The sequence below is a fragment of the Agelaius tricolor genome, unplaced genomic scaffold, assembly GCF_023055355.1.
Source record: "Agelaius tricolor isolate 1412-34295 unplaced genomic scaffold, bAgeTri1.0.p SCAF_1, whole genome shotgun sequence".
In the NCBI taxonomy this organism is placed as follows: domain Eukaryota; kingdom Metazoa; phylum Chordata; class Aves; order Passeriformes; family Icteridae; genus Agelaius; species Agelaius tricolor.
Genome location: NW_027269261.1, coordinates 27,106,162 through 27,122,758, shown reverse-complemented (window position 1 = coordinate 27,122,758; position 16,597 = coordinate 27,106,162). Strand labels below are relative to the sequence as shown.

At 36.4% G+C, this 16,597-nt stretch overlaps 1 protein-coding gene across 3 annotated transcripts in view; it reads left to right on the top strand.

Moving 5' to 3' along the window:
• Nucleotides 1-16,597, top strand: part of SRBD1 (S1 RNA binding domain 1) — a 123,008-nt gene that overhangs the window by 15,144 nt on the left and 91,267 nt on the right. For all 3 annotated transcript variants that reach the window (XM_071427658.1, XM_071427668.1, XM_071427677.1), the window contains 3 exons: nucleotides 725-860; nucleotides 5,895-5,998; nucleotides 10,853-10,960. In XM_071427658.1, coding sequence (XP_071283759.1) covers nucleotides 725-860; nucleotides 5,895-5,998; nucleotides 10,853-10,960 — 348 coding nt within the window. The remainder of the gene's footprint in view (nucleotides 1-724; nucleotides 861-5,894; nucleotides 5,999-10,852; nucleotides 10,961-16,597) is intronic.

Genomic DNA, 16,597 nt, shown 5'->3' with positions numbered 1-16,597 from the left:
GAATTTAAGTTTTCTTACATTACCTGACTTCAGGTGTTGTCATGTCTGGGGAGTTGTTGTGACAGGCAATAGTCACTTCATTTTGTCTGCTGTGTGCAAGAGAGTTATCACAGAACATGCACCACCTTAGGAACATGCAGAGTTGCTTTGAAACAGCAGTGTGACAATTTCAGTGAGGGGGGTAATTTTGTAAGGGATGTGTTGTCACTACCTGACTGTCACTTTCATTATTTTGACCACTGGAAATTCCTTAGTTGAATACTCAGTGCTCTACAGATACAATGTATGTATGATAATCATGAGGAGCATTCAGGATTGACTGCCATTTTTTTTGCAACTTCCCAAAATTTGTTATGTGAAGTTTAACCCATAACTGAAGTGCAGGTGGTGGCTTTTGAGTTTGCATTCCCTTGAGGAGAAGGGCTGTGAGCAGCTTTTTCTGCTTGAATGTCTTCTCTTGGTGTATGATAGTCAGTGCACATTATGTCACCTCAGCATGAAGTTATGTCATCCAGTTCTGCAGGTAATTAGAGTTAACATCACTTGTAATTGAGCAGACTCCAAGCTTAATTTTTATTTGATCTATGCAGTAATAACTTTTTACAAGCTTCATGTGAAAACATAAACATAAATAAACATATAAATATAAATATTTATATAATAATATATAAATATAAATATTTTTATATATATAGATATAAATATCTGATTTTCTCCTATTCAGATGCCAGCAAAGGTACATTTCCATCCAGTCAACATTGGCAAAAGTGTCATCCAAAAATGGAAATGAAAAAGATATTGATAAATTCCAACTGTATCATGAGTTTTCTTGTAATATAAAGAATATTCAGCATCATCAGGTAAAACTTGAAATTTTAATGGTTTTTTCTTAGCATTTTAACTATAGTAAATGTTGCTTTGTTTTTGAATTGTTGCTTAAAATTCTAAAGATACTTTCTTTTTCTTTGCAGCTATCAGAGGTATTAGAGGCTTGAAATGCAAAAATAAGCTCTTGATCTCTGTTTTAAGAAACAGAGCAAAGGACTACCCTTTGGTACCCCAAAAATCAGTTTGTTTTGCAAGGCATCATTTTTTTCTTTTGTGGACCATCATCGGTTATCCTAAGCCCCAAGTTTAGCCTTATGTAACTAGATAAAGAAAGGAGGGCTGAAGCAAACAGAGAGAAGCTGATGGCTTGACAGCTAGGCTACCCCTGTTACTGAAGTTCAAAGGCAGAAGTGTGATGCACTCAATGCAACTGTCAGGACCTCTGCACTAATTCATAACTAATCACCAAGTGAATTGTCTCTTGTTTTATTTACAATCACCTAGCTTAAAAAAAAACAAAAACAAAACAAACCCAACAAAAACCAATTGAAAAAACCAAATGATAATCCCAAACCCAAATCAAACCATATATCATAGAAGACAGACCACTTAGATCCTTCTAACCAGAAATGTTCTTTTCCTTTAGAAGAAATATGCTCTCATTTTTTCTGTGTTTTCTGTTTTGAACCAGTGCATTTTGAATTAATTAGGGATTAATTTATTACCAAAAAATTTCACAACATGGATAGGTAATTTTTAAGCTGTTTTTCTCCTTTCCAATATGAAAGGTATTAGGTGAAAGACTAAATAGCTACTGTTGATTTCAATAGGCTGTTCAAAGAAGTAGCTGTGGTTTTTCTCTTTGTAATAACCATGAACGTTTTCTGTACTTATATTGATAGTTATCTGGTGAAAGGTTCTTTCAAGAATGTTGGGAAAAGTTAATAGAGCAACCTATTGGCTACTGTGGTGACATTGACAAAGATTGGTGGATTCATCATGTTATGATATATGGATTCTCTTGTGTCCTTTTTTGTTGGAGGAATTCTTGAGCTGGGAAGGAGTGTTTGGTTTTACCTGCTCTCACAGTGGTGAATACCACGATGTTCACTCAATAGATGTTGCAGAAGTGTTTCCTGGGCTGATGGTATGATGCCTTCTTGTTCAAGGCATCCTTTTTTACTTAAGGAAAACTATTACTTAGCTATAGTGAGGGCTAAAAACTGTGTTTCCCAAACCTGGTCAGCACTTTGATTATATGGCTACACTGTTCTTTATCCAGGATGTGCCCTTAGTTTGTCTCTTTGATGTTACAATTAGCTCAATCTGCTTTGGTTTATTCTTTCCTGTGCCTGCTGCTAATCTGAATACCTCTTTCTTTACCCATTCTGGCTCTTCAGAAAAGAATAAGCACTGATTTTGCAGCTGGCAGTCCTGTAAACACAGGATAGTTTTGCACACTTACATGCTGCCTTTTATCTGTATATTTCTGCTATCAGCTATTGTAATACATTGAATATTTCTGTATTGTGAATTGTAGAAGTCTGAGTTGCTTGTGCTTCAGTGAGGTTTCAAGGTTCAAGGTGTGACAGGGCTCTCTGTACTGGTTGAGCAAAAATGTATTTTATGACAGTTTCTGAAGCAACATGTAAAATCTGCTGTATTGTAAATATACTGTAACTTTTCATGTCTGTTTTAGGTTCCTGAGTTCTTTCTTCTTTTCTCAGTTTCTATCTTTCTCCCTTTTGTATTTTGATAATGAAGTAAGGAGAAGGTTGGGGTTTTTTCCTCTTTATCTGCCTTTTCTTCATTAAGCTCAAACCCTGGTATTGTACTTTTGAAAGTCTTTCTCATCATCTTCATTTTCTTTGTCGTTTGACCTTATTCCCCTACTGATGCAAATTGCCATTTTTTAATGTCATAATTTTCTTGGGTTATGACCATCCTTTTCAATCTATAAGTCTCTATTTTTTCCTTCACCTAAGACTGTGAAGAGATAGTTCCTTTGTGCATTTAAAAACTGGCAAAAATATGTTCTTTAAGAATAGAGTTCAAGATGTCTTCACGAGAAGGAGTTCTCTGGTTTGGCTCAAGATTATTAAAAGAAGCTTATACCTGGAAAAGATATAGGAAAGCCTGAACCCCAGAGTGATTTATATAATTTACTAATCCCCAAGAACTTTAGGTTAAAGAGGTGTGTTTGAGGAACAGTTGTAAAACTTACTGCTTTGGAGACCTTCTCAACTGCTTTCATGGCTGCATACAGACAAGTGTTCTGAATGCCTTTAGGCAGAAGTCAGCTTTAAATCACCTCTTTTTAGAGTTGCAAACACAAGACTCCGTAAAATACTGCACTGAACTTGTCATCACCTGAGTATGGAAGTGCAAGTGATCCTAAAGACCTGGTACAACCCTAACTCTGCTCTGGCTTAGATGTGAGTGTAGGGGATGCACAGTAGCCTGGCATGTCACCTGTAGGAAAACAGGCTGTGCCTTTGTGACCAAAGCCCTGGCAGCTGTGAGTGTGCCTTGCAGCATGTGTTGCAGTGAGTTTAAGTGCTGTGCAGTAAGCTGTGCTGCAGCTTGGTCCTGCTGCAGGTCTGGGTGACTTCCTGTGCCACTGTCATTTTCTTTTCTGAGACATGTCATTTTGTCTTGTTTGGGTCCTGAAGTATTCAGGACTGGTGTGCAGTCAGGTTGTTTGAAAAAGTTAAAATACTAAAACTGTAATGAGGAAAGAACTTTGTTTTAGTCAGCTTTAAAAGCTGACTCCAGATTTTGACATGGTCAGATACCCTGTGGGTGTTTCCAGCTGGAACGTTTTGCTAGTGGGAGGTTCAGTCACAGCTTCTTCCTTTGGCAGCAAGGAGAACCTGACTGGACTCTCTTAGGACATGGCTGAGAAGCAATACCAACACAGTCATAACTAAGAAAAAAAAATCTTTCAAGAGTTTATTTGAGTTTTTGACTAATTGTAAACAGTTTAGTGTTTGTGTACGCCTTGGGGTTGCTTTCCTGTATTTGGAGATGACTGAAATAGTGGGAGGAAAAGAATTCATGAATTAAGTGTAACATTTGAGGCCAATGCTCTATTTTCAATCTCATACTTAAAAAGGAATTGGAATTTAAAGTCCTTGGCAAAGTATACAGAACTTATTCTGTGAGTTTAAATCAATATGCAACATATAAGAGAGTTGTGCAAAATGAAGCATGTTGTGTTTTTAGGATAAACAGAATAAGGTTTGATGAATCTTGTGACTGGATCATATTGTTGTTCTTGCATTCTCTGAAAAATGTATGTTGTTTCTTACAACCCTTGCCCTGGATCTGTTCCAATCTCATATAAAAACAGTCTTTTTCCAGAAGTGAAGACTGCTTTGTGACTAGAATAGCCAGATTTTAATCTGTTACTTTAAAAAACTAAAGAAAAATAGCTTTATTATATTAGAGGGCGAAATTAAATAATTCCATTCTTAAACTGAGCATTTATTGGATGATTATTCTTCTCTGAATGTATCACTTAGAACAGGATAGGCAGATTGTTTGAGAGTAAAAAATATAAATAATATTAGTGACTGCATTAACAGCTGGTTTAAGTTCAAGTGACTGACACATTCTGCAGATGTAGTGCCAGGTAACAAAATGTGATGCAAATATTGACCCTGCTGACAGCATGCTGAATGATGACATTATAATTCTATCACATATATTCTCTGTTGTGACCATCACTTTGATTTCATTTTAACTTGACATTTAGCTTTCTCTCTTTTTAAAAAGTAAAGTCAGAATAAACATGAAAGCATTTGATTTGTTAAAATGTGTCTTTCTAATTTCTACGTGAAAACATTTGGTTTGGCAGTCAAGGTACCAGATGCTATAATATTTCACATGCAATCTTTATTATTAGCTTTGTTGTTCAATGATATGTCAGGCCTGGTATGTCACAGGAGCAGTAAGGCTGAGGAATATAAATTGGTACTATGTCCTGGAGTCATTTTAAACCATTGTATTTAACATATGTGACATGTCTGAGTTAGCTAGTGATTGAATTAAAGTTCATGATTGACACAGAATGCTCTGTTGTGACAGTGCTCAGGGCCTGCTACATACAGCAACATGTGAAGTCATACAGGAATGTCAGCTTCGAGTGGGTTTCTTTTTTTTGGTATTTTTCTACTTTAAAATACTTCAGAAGGAAAAATGAAATCTAAAGATGTGCATTTTATTTGCTTCTGAATATAATTCTGTTTCTAAAATCTGCTGGTCATTGAGTTTTCATAGTATTAAGGTGAATATTCAGTTTCCCATAGTGAGATTAGACTAGGAGTTATCCACCAGAATCCTCCAGGATCTGCCACTTGTGTTGTGGTTCTGGTTTTAAATGTAGAGTCATAGTCTTCCATTTAAAATTGAACTAACTCTGTGTAGAGGTAGCCTGTATGCAACCAAACTTAGCTTTAGATCCTGACTGTGGAGGTAAGTACTCAGAAGTACATGCATATGGTTTGAGGCAGGAGTGTTAATGTAAAGAGAGTGAGTGTTTACATCCTTTTCTGCTATTTGTGAATTAGGCATGAATAACTAAATTCATCCTCTTTCAAATTAAGCTGAGCACCTTTGTGTCACAAGTTGTGATTCATAACGTATTTAAAATTTGGATTAATAATGGGCAGAAAAATGGAATCTGAAGCACAGAAACTTCTGAGGTCTAGTTCTGATTGAAATCACTCTTCAATTAATTTCTTGAGTTTTAATTTGGGTTATTAAATAAGATTATTCCACCACCAAAATTCATGCTGTCTTGCATTATAAGTGTGTTTAATCTTAAACTGGATCCTAAGATTGCAGACTCCAAGAAAAATGTATTTGTTATGCCATGGCATGATTTAATTGGTGTTTAAATTGTGGATGTTATCTGTACATTCTAGTACTTTGTGAACTGATTTACTGTACCACCATCCTGATTTGCTACAGAATGTCAAGCAAGTGCGTACACAAATGTTGATAAGTTTATCTTTTGGATATTTTGTGTGTCATCTGTCTCTGCCATTTATGTTTGCACTCAGATTCTGGCCATTAACCGAGGGGAAAATCTGAAGATCCTGACAGTGAAGGTCAACATTCCTGACGGGGTGAAGAATGAATTCTGTTGGTGGTGTGTCAATGAAAGGTCTGCATGGATACATATTCTTAGAGAAATCTCTTTTTTCTATAGACAGCTGCATACTCAAGTGTATCTCATATGTCTTGTTACATTAAGAGAACAAATTAAACAAATATTTATTAGATTGGATGAAATTAGCAAGTGGATAATTCTTACTCTGTATTTCCAACTGCTGTAGCATTATGCTGAAAAGATCATGCCTTGGGCTATATTTGCAAGTTCTGGCACCATTCTTCAAGCAGTTGAATTTTTTTAAACATATGCAAAGGCTGATGAAATGTGAATATATTTTCAAATTGTAATATGCATCACATCCAGTAGCCTTTACTGAAAGGACTTTGTAGAACCTGATAGAGTATACTCCAAACTTCAGAAAATACCTTCTTATGCCCAATTGCAATGATTAAATAGGGCTATGTAAGATTTTTAGGTCTGTGAAGTACATAACTTCAAGTTTCACAAATGTAAGGAATTACATGTTTAAAAAGAACTTAATGGATTTAACAGACAAACATAAATGTAACTGCTTTCAGTGCATAGCTCTCACATATTGTGTGAACCATCTCTTGCATTTTATACTCTTTTTAAGTTAGAAAACTGGACTGTAAAATCCAGATTCTTTTCTTTCTTACTGATTTGTTCATACAAGTTGTCTAGGATTTTTAAGCCTGTAGTGAGATGTTTAGTGCTGCATAATTTTCAAGGCCTTTTGCAAAAGTTTAGGTTAACGATTTGTATTTTGTGCAATATCTGTCAGTTTTTTTTCTTGGGAACTGTACCTTGATGTCCTCTGCTGGAGAATATTATGATCCAAACAGTGCATCTTCCTTGTGTGTATAAAAAATGACTTTCTCTTTCTTACTAGTTTAAAGTATTGGGCATTGTTCTGGTGACGTCTTAGAAACTCCTTCCTTTGCATCCTAGGAATGGGTAACCAAAAGGAGGGAAGAAAAATAGGAAGAATTGCACGTTTTAATGTATAAAACTGAATACAGTGATACTGCTTTAGCATGTATTTAGTTTTTACAACAGATCCAAGAAATGGATGTGGTAAAAATGTTCCTTTTCACTGTAGAAATTTATTAGGGCTGTTTCCCTCTGAAAGGGAAGAATAGTGCTCTGAAAGTATTAAAGTATTTTTTGGCCAGATACCATTGCTCTTAGATCATATTGTTCTAAGTAACCTTCTTTGTTTCCAGGAAAGTATCAGGAGTCACAAACACACCTGTTTCTTTCTACTTTTAGTACCTGTAACAGAATTTCTGTCCTCCCTTCAAGCTGTATATTCTGTAAGCAGAATATAGCTGTCAGTCTTGCTTTTACTGCATCTATGACAGAATTTGGAAGCACTGTGGACCACAGATAATGGAACAGCTTGTCACTGTTACACAAATAAAAGTGGGATGTAAATTGAGATATTTTTGGTTGGTTACCCTTTTGTGAGTCATCCTGGGATAAGAAGAATATTGACCTTGGAAGTGAATACTTATTAATATTTAGCACTCATAAGGCTATATATGCTTATGGCTTTTTACCATTTAAGGACACTTTTCCACCATTATAAAACTTCTAAAGGAATGGTTTTAATCTTTGTGCATTAACATTGAGGACAGATTCTGATCTTCCTCCTGAGATTGGCAACTGTGTTATCAAACTAACAAATAGTAAATGTGTAATCTGCCCTGCAAGCTTTGAAATGATTGTCCAGGGGTGGAATTTGCAAAATTTTCATTGCATTGATTTGCTGGTTGGACCAGAAGGTTAATAACTTATTTTTGAGTCAATGGTTTCAAAACTTTGCAAAGGTATTAACCAATTTGCTAGAAATCACACACACAATCAGTTGCAGAACCAGAAATGCCAGCTTGCTACAGAATTTGGCCAGTATTTTAGCCAGAAAACAGCATCACCTACTGCCTAGTGGATTAGTAGCAAATTTTTTAAACTGTTTGTATTCTTCTGAGACAAATTTTTTAGCATTAAGTGCTTCTGCAGTAGAAAGTGAGTTTGGAAGACTTGAGTTCCTTATTGCATTGAGCTCTGTGTAGATGCTGTCTAAGAATATTGTACATTTTTTGCAAGTTCAGAATGTTTATTAGCCTATATAAGCATCTGTTTCCTTGCAGATTGGGTTTGTGTAGAAAATTCAAGAATATTCTTATGCCTTGCCCTGTGGATTGTATTTTTCTCCAAAAAATGGCATTCATTTGACAGTGAACCTACTTCCATTAACACTAGAATTCTACTGGTCCCAAAGACTTTGTTGTGAAATTGAACAGAGAAAAATGATCAGTGAGAGAGGCAGAGAGGGGCTGGTTAGCTGGCTTTGAATGTAGAAACAAAATGGAGTTGTTCCCTAGTGAGATGGGGTGAGAGTTTGTTCCCAAGTGGAATTGCAGCCTTGAAAATGAAATTTGATGTTTGATGATGTTTTTTCAGTTTCCAGTCAAATATCTCAGATCCTGTGTAAAGTCCATGGTACAGGCCTTAAAGGCTTGCTTTGTCTGCTGTTACTAACTTGGTACATGTTTTATTTAATGTCTTAGAGGAGCACAAAGCTCTGCTGTTTGTCCTTCAGGTCTAAAAGCCTAGCTGGGCTCTTCCTGGAACAGTTATTAACCAGTACTGGTGGTTCTTAACGTGAGCTCTGTTAATTCTGTTTATGTGTAGTTCCACCCTCTGGTGTCTCAGTAGTCTAAGCCATTTATGTTTGTTGTGGTCCCTGTTGTGAGCACTGGGACATGGAGAGCTGGTGATCAGAGTAAGATGATACTATTTGTATGGAGCTTTTTTATAATTTGGCTTCAAAAGCTAGATCTTGATTAAATAATCAAGAAAAAATCTGTTCTTAGAGGGAGGCTTAGCTAGGCTGTGATGATCTTTAAAAATATACACACATGATTTTGCTTTGCTTTTTGCAGCAAAGTGAATTTTTCTCTTCTTTCAAGAAGTATTGAAATCATTAAACTACAGTATTTGCTGCAATTGAACTTGCTGTTTGAATGTTTTCTCATTTGCAACGACTTCTAGCAGAATGTTGCCTAAATTTTTATTTATGTATAGGCAGGTAATAAAAATATCTATAGTGATAACCTATTTACAGGGTTTAACTGGCTTTAATGGATGGAAGAGAGGGGGAAACAGCTGAGAGGTTTCCAAATTCATTCTAATTTGTGCTGAGGATGTTAGTCATACTTGCACCTGCAAAACCTTCATGTTTATAGAATATGATGGCAATAAGAGAATTTAAAGCCTTTCTCAGTTTTATATAGGTGTGGAAAGAGTCTCAAATTACAAATAAGTATGATAGAGCTATTTGCAAAAACTGTTGGTGAACTGAGGTCATGTGGCTAAGCACTGATTACAACCCTGAATGTTATAAAACTGAATGGTGAGCTTAATTCTGTTCCTGTGTGTCTCTGCTCAATGCAGGGTTGACTCCATCACACATTTCTCAGCTATTATATGCACAGACACATAGAAAAGCTGTTTCAGGAAGCTGCAGATCCCCTTAGACAACTGAAAAGCTGTCTGGGTAGGAGCAATTTTGAATTCTCAGTATTTATGAGTGGCTGCCAACAAACAAGATCAAAAGTAAAATTCAGTTCTGTTTTTGCTGCAGCTGGGCACGTTATGACCATAATTCCAGCATGTTTCATTTAAGCCACCCAAACAATAAACTTAGAAAACTTGCATGGGTTTTTAAAAATATGTATGGGTATCTCCCATCACAGTTTGGGACCCAGGCACATTAAATAATACAATAAGTGAAGAAAACTCTTGAGTGTTATCAATACTTTTAAAAGTAATAAAAAACAGGTGGACTTTAATAGAAAATGTCAGTAGTATGTTTCTGTTTGAGTACAATATATCTGGTTGCTTCTCCTTCACCTCAATCTCTTCTCACAGGGTGGACAGTCTCGAGGAGTCAGTTCTGCTTGTTCAAGGACTCACACACACACCCCAACCCACACCTCCCCACACCCTCCTTCATGGAAATTTGCCCTCAACAAAAAGATCAATGGATTAAATATCTAGGAAGCTTTGAGAGTGAGGTGTATTTTACAGCAAAATTTGAAGTACTTGTTGTTACAATTATATGGTTACCATGCAGCCTACCTAGAAAAGAGTTCAAGGCTTCAAAGAGTTTGGCTTAGAAGAAGCTGGAAAACAGTCTTGTTTTTGTTTGGTATTGTTTATTCATTTTTCCCTTTTCCTATATTATAATTTACACATCAAATGTATTAGTAGCAGGTAAAATAGAAAATAATTTTTAAAGATTTTTGGCTTCTGTGGTTTAAGAACTGCTGCAAAATTAGTAGGAATTCATTTAGAAGTTGAATAGAGATACTCAGTGCATTCCAAATGAAATTTGAATTGGGTTTTATTTATTGGCATTAGTTTAGCTCCTTAATCTCCATCTGTCCATAGTTGCCTTTTTTCAGTTATTCTGCAGTGACAATCACAGAGGATGTTTAGTCATTTTTTTTCTGATGTAATGAGGAATAGCAAATAATGCAACCCTAAAGGTAATATGGAACCAAGTTCTTTGTTCAGTTATAAGAAGCTTTGACTTCTCAAAGTGGAGAATGTTTTTTTTTATGTTTTCTTTAAAACATAAACCATTATTGTGTTCTAAAACCTAAAAAAGATAAGCCTGTCCTTTGTGTGGTATTAGAACTATGAGCAACTTCTCATTCCTTTCATATTTGACTCATGATTTAGTTACCTAATTATTGTAGTAATTCTGCAGTTTATAGGATTTAACAATGTAGAAGCCTTTCTGGAAAGTTCCTTTTTTATCTAGTTGTTTGCATGTGTTCTTAAAATATTTTTTATTTTTCTTCCAATCTTTTGCAGATGGAGACCAAAGCAATTTTTAAAACCAGACTTTATGAGGCTACTGCGTAGTTCTGTAGAGGATGCATATAAACGCCTTATATATCCTCTTCTCTGTAGGGAATTCAGGTAAGCCTGGAATAAATCTATATTTTCATATTACTGAAATTTTTTTTAGCAATTCCCTCCCCAGTGTTTTATTAAACTATTATTTCTCTATTTAAAAATATCAGCATGTTTCTAATCCTCTGTGTTTACAGAGGAAATGAGCTATATAGTCTTGGTTCTATAGATTTAATTTCTGACTATTAAAAATTAAATCTATAGAACCAGTTTAGGCTACAGTAGAGAAATGATCTTTCTGTGAAGACATTTTACATGTAGTAATGTAGTAACATTAAATGTAAAATGTAGTAACATTTTACATGTTTACATACTTAGATACTTGTACATTTTTCTAATTAAGTACAATTTAGAACCATATTATCATGATAATTTTATCTTTATTCTTGTAATAGCATAAACCATGATGTCACTGAATTTTTCAAACATCTTTTCATATCACAGCAATATTACTTTCAGTGACTCTGTTCTGACTCACTCTCTTTTACCTGTCTAATAGAATTCAGCAAAGTATTGTTAAGGTTGGAAGCACTCCTCGTGTTTGCCAGCTGTATTTGTGGCCAATGAATTAGTTATAGTGTTGGTCTGATAGTAATTTGTGAGTGCTGTGATGTCTCTAGAGAAGTCAGTAAACTTATTACTGGTGATACTATGGTAATGATGTCATTGGATATCATGTCCCTTGTTAAGATCTGTAATATTATTCCACATTTAAAGGAAATTGAAAACTTAGTATCAAATTAGCATCAAATTAGCAAATAGGGTATATTATGGTGTAGTATAAGAGTTTACCATATAGTGGAAATAACTGAATATGTCCATTAACAGTATTATCTTCTAATGGCTAACAGTACTTATGGTGTGATTCTTCAGTACCAGAGAAGCTCCTCAAAACATAGCATGCTTCATTCTGGCAAGGCAATCTGATACGTGACCTAAATGTTAATGCTTTTTTTGAGCTAGTTCAAAATGAAATTTATCCAAGAGACCCTGTTTCTTGGACCAGAGATGTTGAAATGACTTGTATGAAAATGACATGCTATCTAGTACCTAAAATCAGCAACCACATTATGAAATGTTTTTTCTGTACTTTCCTGAGTGTGCTTTTGTTTTTGAATTGGAGCTGTTTTCTTGACACCTTTTCATGAACATCATTGCAAGAATGATCTGTGTTCTACCTCCCTGAAAAGAACCATCAGCTCAAGATTTTAACAGCATGTCTTTTCAGTGGTTTTTGAGCATCTTCACTACAGTATGTTATGTTTGCTTATTGCTTTGCAAGCAAGATTGCTTCTCTTCTTTTGATTAGTGAGCCTGGTCTTTTGTTACTTAGAATTTCACAGATTCTAAAAATACTGAGTTCACTCACTATTTTGTGACCACAATACATGTAGCTACTCTAGGGGAGGCACTGTGTCTATTGTGGTCAAAATGGTGAGCATCTCATGGTGAAGAGTTCAGTTGTTGGCTTCTGTCACTACAGTCTCTACATCTCTACAATCAAACTCTTTCAAAATAAACAAAAATACTTACTTTTTAGTGGGGTTTGGTTTTAAGAAATATAGGGGCGCTTCAAGGCTCTTTTCTTGTATTTTTATTCAGTGGTTTGTACCACAGGACTGTTGTGGCCTGTGTTGTGTGTAACACTTTGAGGACTGCTGGAGCAGTAGGTTGCTGAAGGTTTTCTTAATCAAAAGGGGAAAGAAAAGCTTCCTTCCCTTCCCTACTACTTATTAGATGTAGCTCACAAGCAATCAATGAGAAGCATACGAAGTTTGCTGCCGGTTCCTGAGGGTACGTCTGCTTAGGTTTTACTCTTTATGATAATGTTGCATGATTGGTGGAGTTTGGATAGGAAAATCTGAAACCTCTCCTATAGAGAGGAACTCAAAGCACCTGACAATATTCCGGTCCCTGATCACTTAACCCTTATCCTCCTCCTATTTTCTTTCCGGACACACCAGAGCTGTTTTTTCCAACTCTTGCAAAGGGCTGCTAAAGTATTCAGTACCTCCTTTTAGCATTATTTCCAACCCACCTCCTGCTGTTCTTTTTTCTTTTTATTATCATTAAATGTTGGAACAGAAAGTTTCCAAGAATGTCTTGAAATTGCTGGTGCTTCTAGTGATCAGAAGAAGAATGAAACTTGCCAGCAAGACGATTACCTTATTTATTGTTTAATTTCCTTTCTTCCATTCTGTCAGATGTAATTTCTTGTATCTGGTATAATAATGTCCACTGTTGCTTTTGGCTCTTTCAAATACATTTTATCTTGTTGCAGTACTGCATGGAATGATTCCATCAGGGTTTCATGCAGGTGATGTGGCATGGGCATATTTCTTAATGGATAATCCTTTCATAGTTTTCCATGCTTTCTTGCAGAAGTGCTTTTTCTCCCCTGTCTTCAGGGACACAAACATTTCTCTGTATATCTTGTTTCACACCTGAAGCTAGTTTGCAGATCTTTTTCCACAGAAGTGTAATTGGGAGTATGGAATTTTAAATCTCAGTTTAAAAACTGAATCTTATAACACTGAATATGGAAATTAATAGACCATTATTAGGTTATTTGCTTTTATTATGATACACCTGTTAGTGATATACAGTCTGAGTGCTTTGTAGACTTCAAGGGAGGGGCTTGGAGTCCTGACTTAATTGATATTTTTTTCATAAAGTGGGAACTGAAGAGTTTTGAGGTTTGTTTGGGGTTTTTTCCCCAAAATAGCCATTTTGCTTGTGTTTAGAGAGGACTACTCTCTGCCTTTTATCTCTGCCATGTTAATGAGAACTGTTGTAAATTGGAAAAGCATGAAGCTGGACATCTTGCCATTTGGATGAAGCCAATAACACACTGAAAAAGAGAAAGGTATTATATTGTTTTGAGTAGCTTAATGGGGTTTTTTTTCCAAAAGATCAAATGATTATACCAGGCTTGAAATTAAGGGCAACTGCTTCAGACAGTAGATCATGTAATCGATACAAGTGTTGAGTAAGAGGCAGAGAAAAAAGAGATGTCTATACTTGAAATTTAAAAACACAGGATATTACATAATAGAGAGGACATTCCCCCTACACACCTGGCAATTTCAGTAACATTTCCTGTTGCTGTAAAAGTTGCTGCATATCCATGCCAATTTTAAACATGATTTCCATAAGGCTGACATAACTAATAGCATGTGTTTAGGGGCAATTTTAATTTCTACACAAGTCTCCCTTGTACTGACAGGAATTTGCAGTGTGGGAGGACTTGGCCTCGTGGCACCTGTATCCTTGGGATAAGTGGAAGGATGGAATGGCCTGTCTTTGTACAAAACCTTTGGTTCAAGGGCATTCCATTCTCTTGTCTACAAGCCACTTTTAACCTTCATTTGCATGCATGGGTGACTGGTTGATTCTCTGTTATGTGTGTATTTAGAAGATCCATACTTCTGTGAGGCTGAGGTATTTGCTTTTGTTTTCTCTGGTCTCTCATTAGTAGCATCTAATTGTTCTGTCTCTGGACTCACCCTAGAAGCAGCTTGTTCTGTGGCTTAGTTTTTTGTTTGTTTGTTTTTGGTTTTTTTAATTAGAGAAGGGGAAAATGGGAGAAGGATGCTGTAAGACTGAATGATCAAGAAATGGAATGGCAACTGAAATTCAGTGGGAAATGAATGTAAAATTATACTTTCAAGGGGAAGTAGTTATCTTTTGATAAGTAAAACTATTAGCTCTGAGCTGTCCTGCCACAGGAGAGGGGCTTTGGCACCATGGAAGGTAGCTCCACATGAATGTTAAGTGCTCAGAAGGTGAGATATTTATGTAAGGAATAAAGACAAAGAATCATTGACTTATTTGGCCTGTATTTGGAATACTGTTGTCCATTTTGGTCCACTCACATGGGGAGGGGGGTAGGAAGTAGGAAAACAATTCACTGGAACTCGAAAAGGCCCAGTGAAGGGGAATGAGGAATGAAATGATTTCTCTGGAAAGAAAAAAAATGGCTACACTATGACTTCAACTTGGAAAAGGGAGGACTTAGAGATAAATGATGTGTGAAGAGTGGAACAAGGTTTCTAGGGATAAATTTTTACTCCCCTCCAGTATAAGGCTTAGAGGGGCATAACAAAAACAATCAGTTTCCAACCAAAAGGTGGCAGCTATTTACAGTTTGTGATGGACCTGCAAAACTCACTGCCAGCAGACTCTGTGGATGAAAGAAGTTTATCTGTCTTCAGGAAGAGGTTGGATAGTTGAGCAAGAGCTCTGTTATGAGCTAGTAAAGAGACAAGTCATGTCCAGCCCAGGAAATACTCTGGAAGCAGTTGTAGGACAAGATTATGGGACAGATGCTGGAGCTGCTCTGTCAGCTGCTTAGGCAACTGCTTGGAGACAGACTTGGAGACACAATCCTGGAATAGAGGGACAATTTAGCTGAACTGGTGCAGCCATTCACACATTTGGTGGTGATATAGAGTGTTTGGTCTTTGCTGAGGGCACATTTGGACTGCTAAGGAGCCTTGTAATGCCTGTGTACCTTTCACCATCTCTCTTTGAATTGTGTCTGTGATAATCTCATCTACCTGATACCGAAACAAAGAGCACATGGAAAAAAAGGGAGCCTTTTGCTGTTGCACAATTCCCTAGGAAATGCTCCCCAGGAAATGCTCCACATGTGAAAGAGGATCTAGACCTCTCTGTGGACTACTTTACGAATCAGAGATGATGAGGATTTATTAGTTCTTTCTGTACCACTGTGGGATGAGACAGGGCTGAGCTGGTTGACTGGTTGGATCCTGGGCAAATTCAAGTTAAGCTTTTGAGTTCTTCCACAACCAAAAACTCCTCGGAACAGCTTCATATTTCATCATGTCAAATAGCCCTTATGAGGGTTCTCTTTGAATTATTTGTAGTTGGCACTATGTGTGCCATGCATTGATTGACCTAAACAACTTGAGCAATTTTCCCTGTCCCATTCTGATAGGGTTAGTTAACTGCAATGCAGTTTTTTTCACATTCTGTAGAAATAAACCAAGACAGCAGGTTTTTTTTCAGTGACAGGTAAAAAGAAAAGCAGAATAAGGGCCCTGGCTACCTTTAAATGAAGGCTTTACTGGATTGCTTTTGACTCCCCAATTATTGGAGTTACTGACAACATAATGCATAGGCAAGTGATAATGAGTACCTGCAGAAGTAAAAGAAATCGGAGAGGTGATGAATATTTTTGTACACATTACTCTTTCCGCTTTATTGTTTTTTTAAGTGCCATACCATGATGAAAATACTTGTCCTTGTCAGTCATGGTCTTGCTGGCCACATCTAATGAGTAAGATATTGTGAATCTTTTACATCTTCACTCAACAAGACTAATTTGTTTCTTGTGACACTCTGCAGTGTTTGTGCTTCAAGTCATCTAACTCAATCCTTACTGCACTACCTCACTTCTTTCTGTTGAAGAACATAACTTGGAAAAGAAAGGGAACACTGTGGCCCCAGCAGCTTTGCAGTTTGTTCTGAGGAATCAGAATACCCTCCTAGAAAAAGCTCAAGTCTTCACACTTCTTTGATGTCAGTTAAATGAAGCAATCCAAAGACAAAATTAAATGCCTCAGGAGTTAGCAACTAGTTGGAGGGACCCTTCCAGTTTCTTCTCTGGTTCCAGTTTCT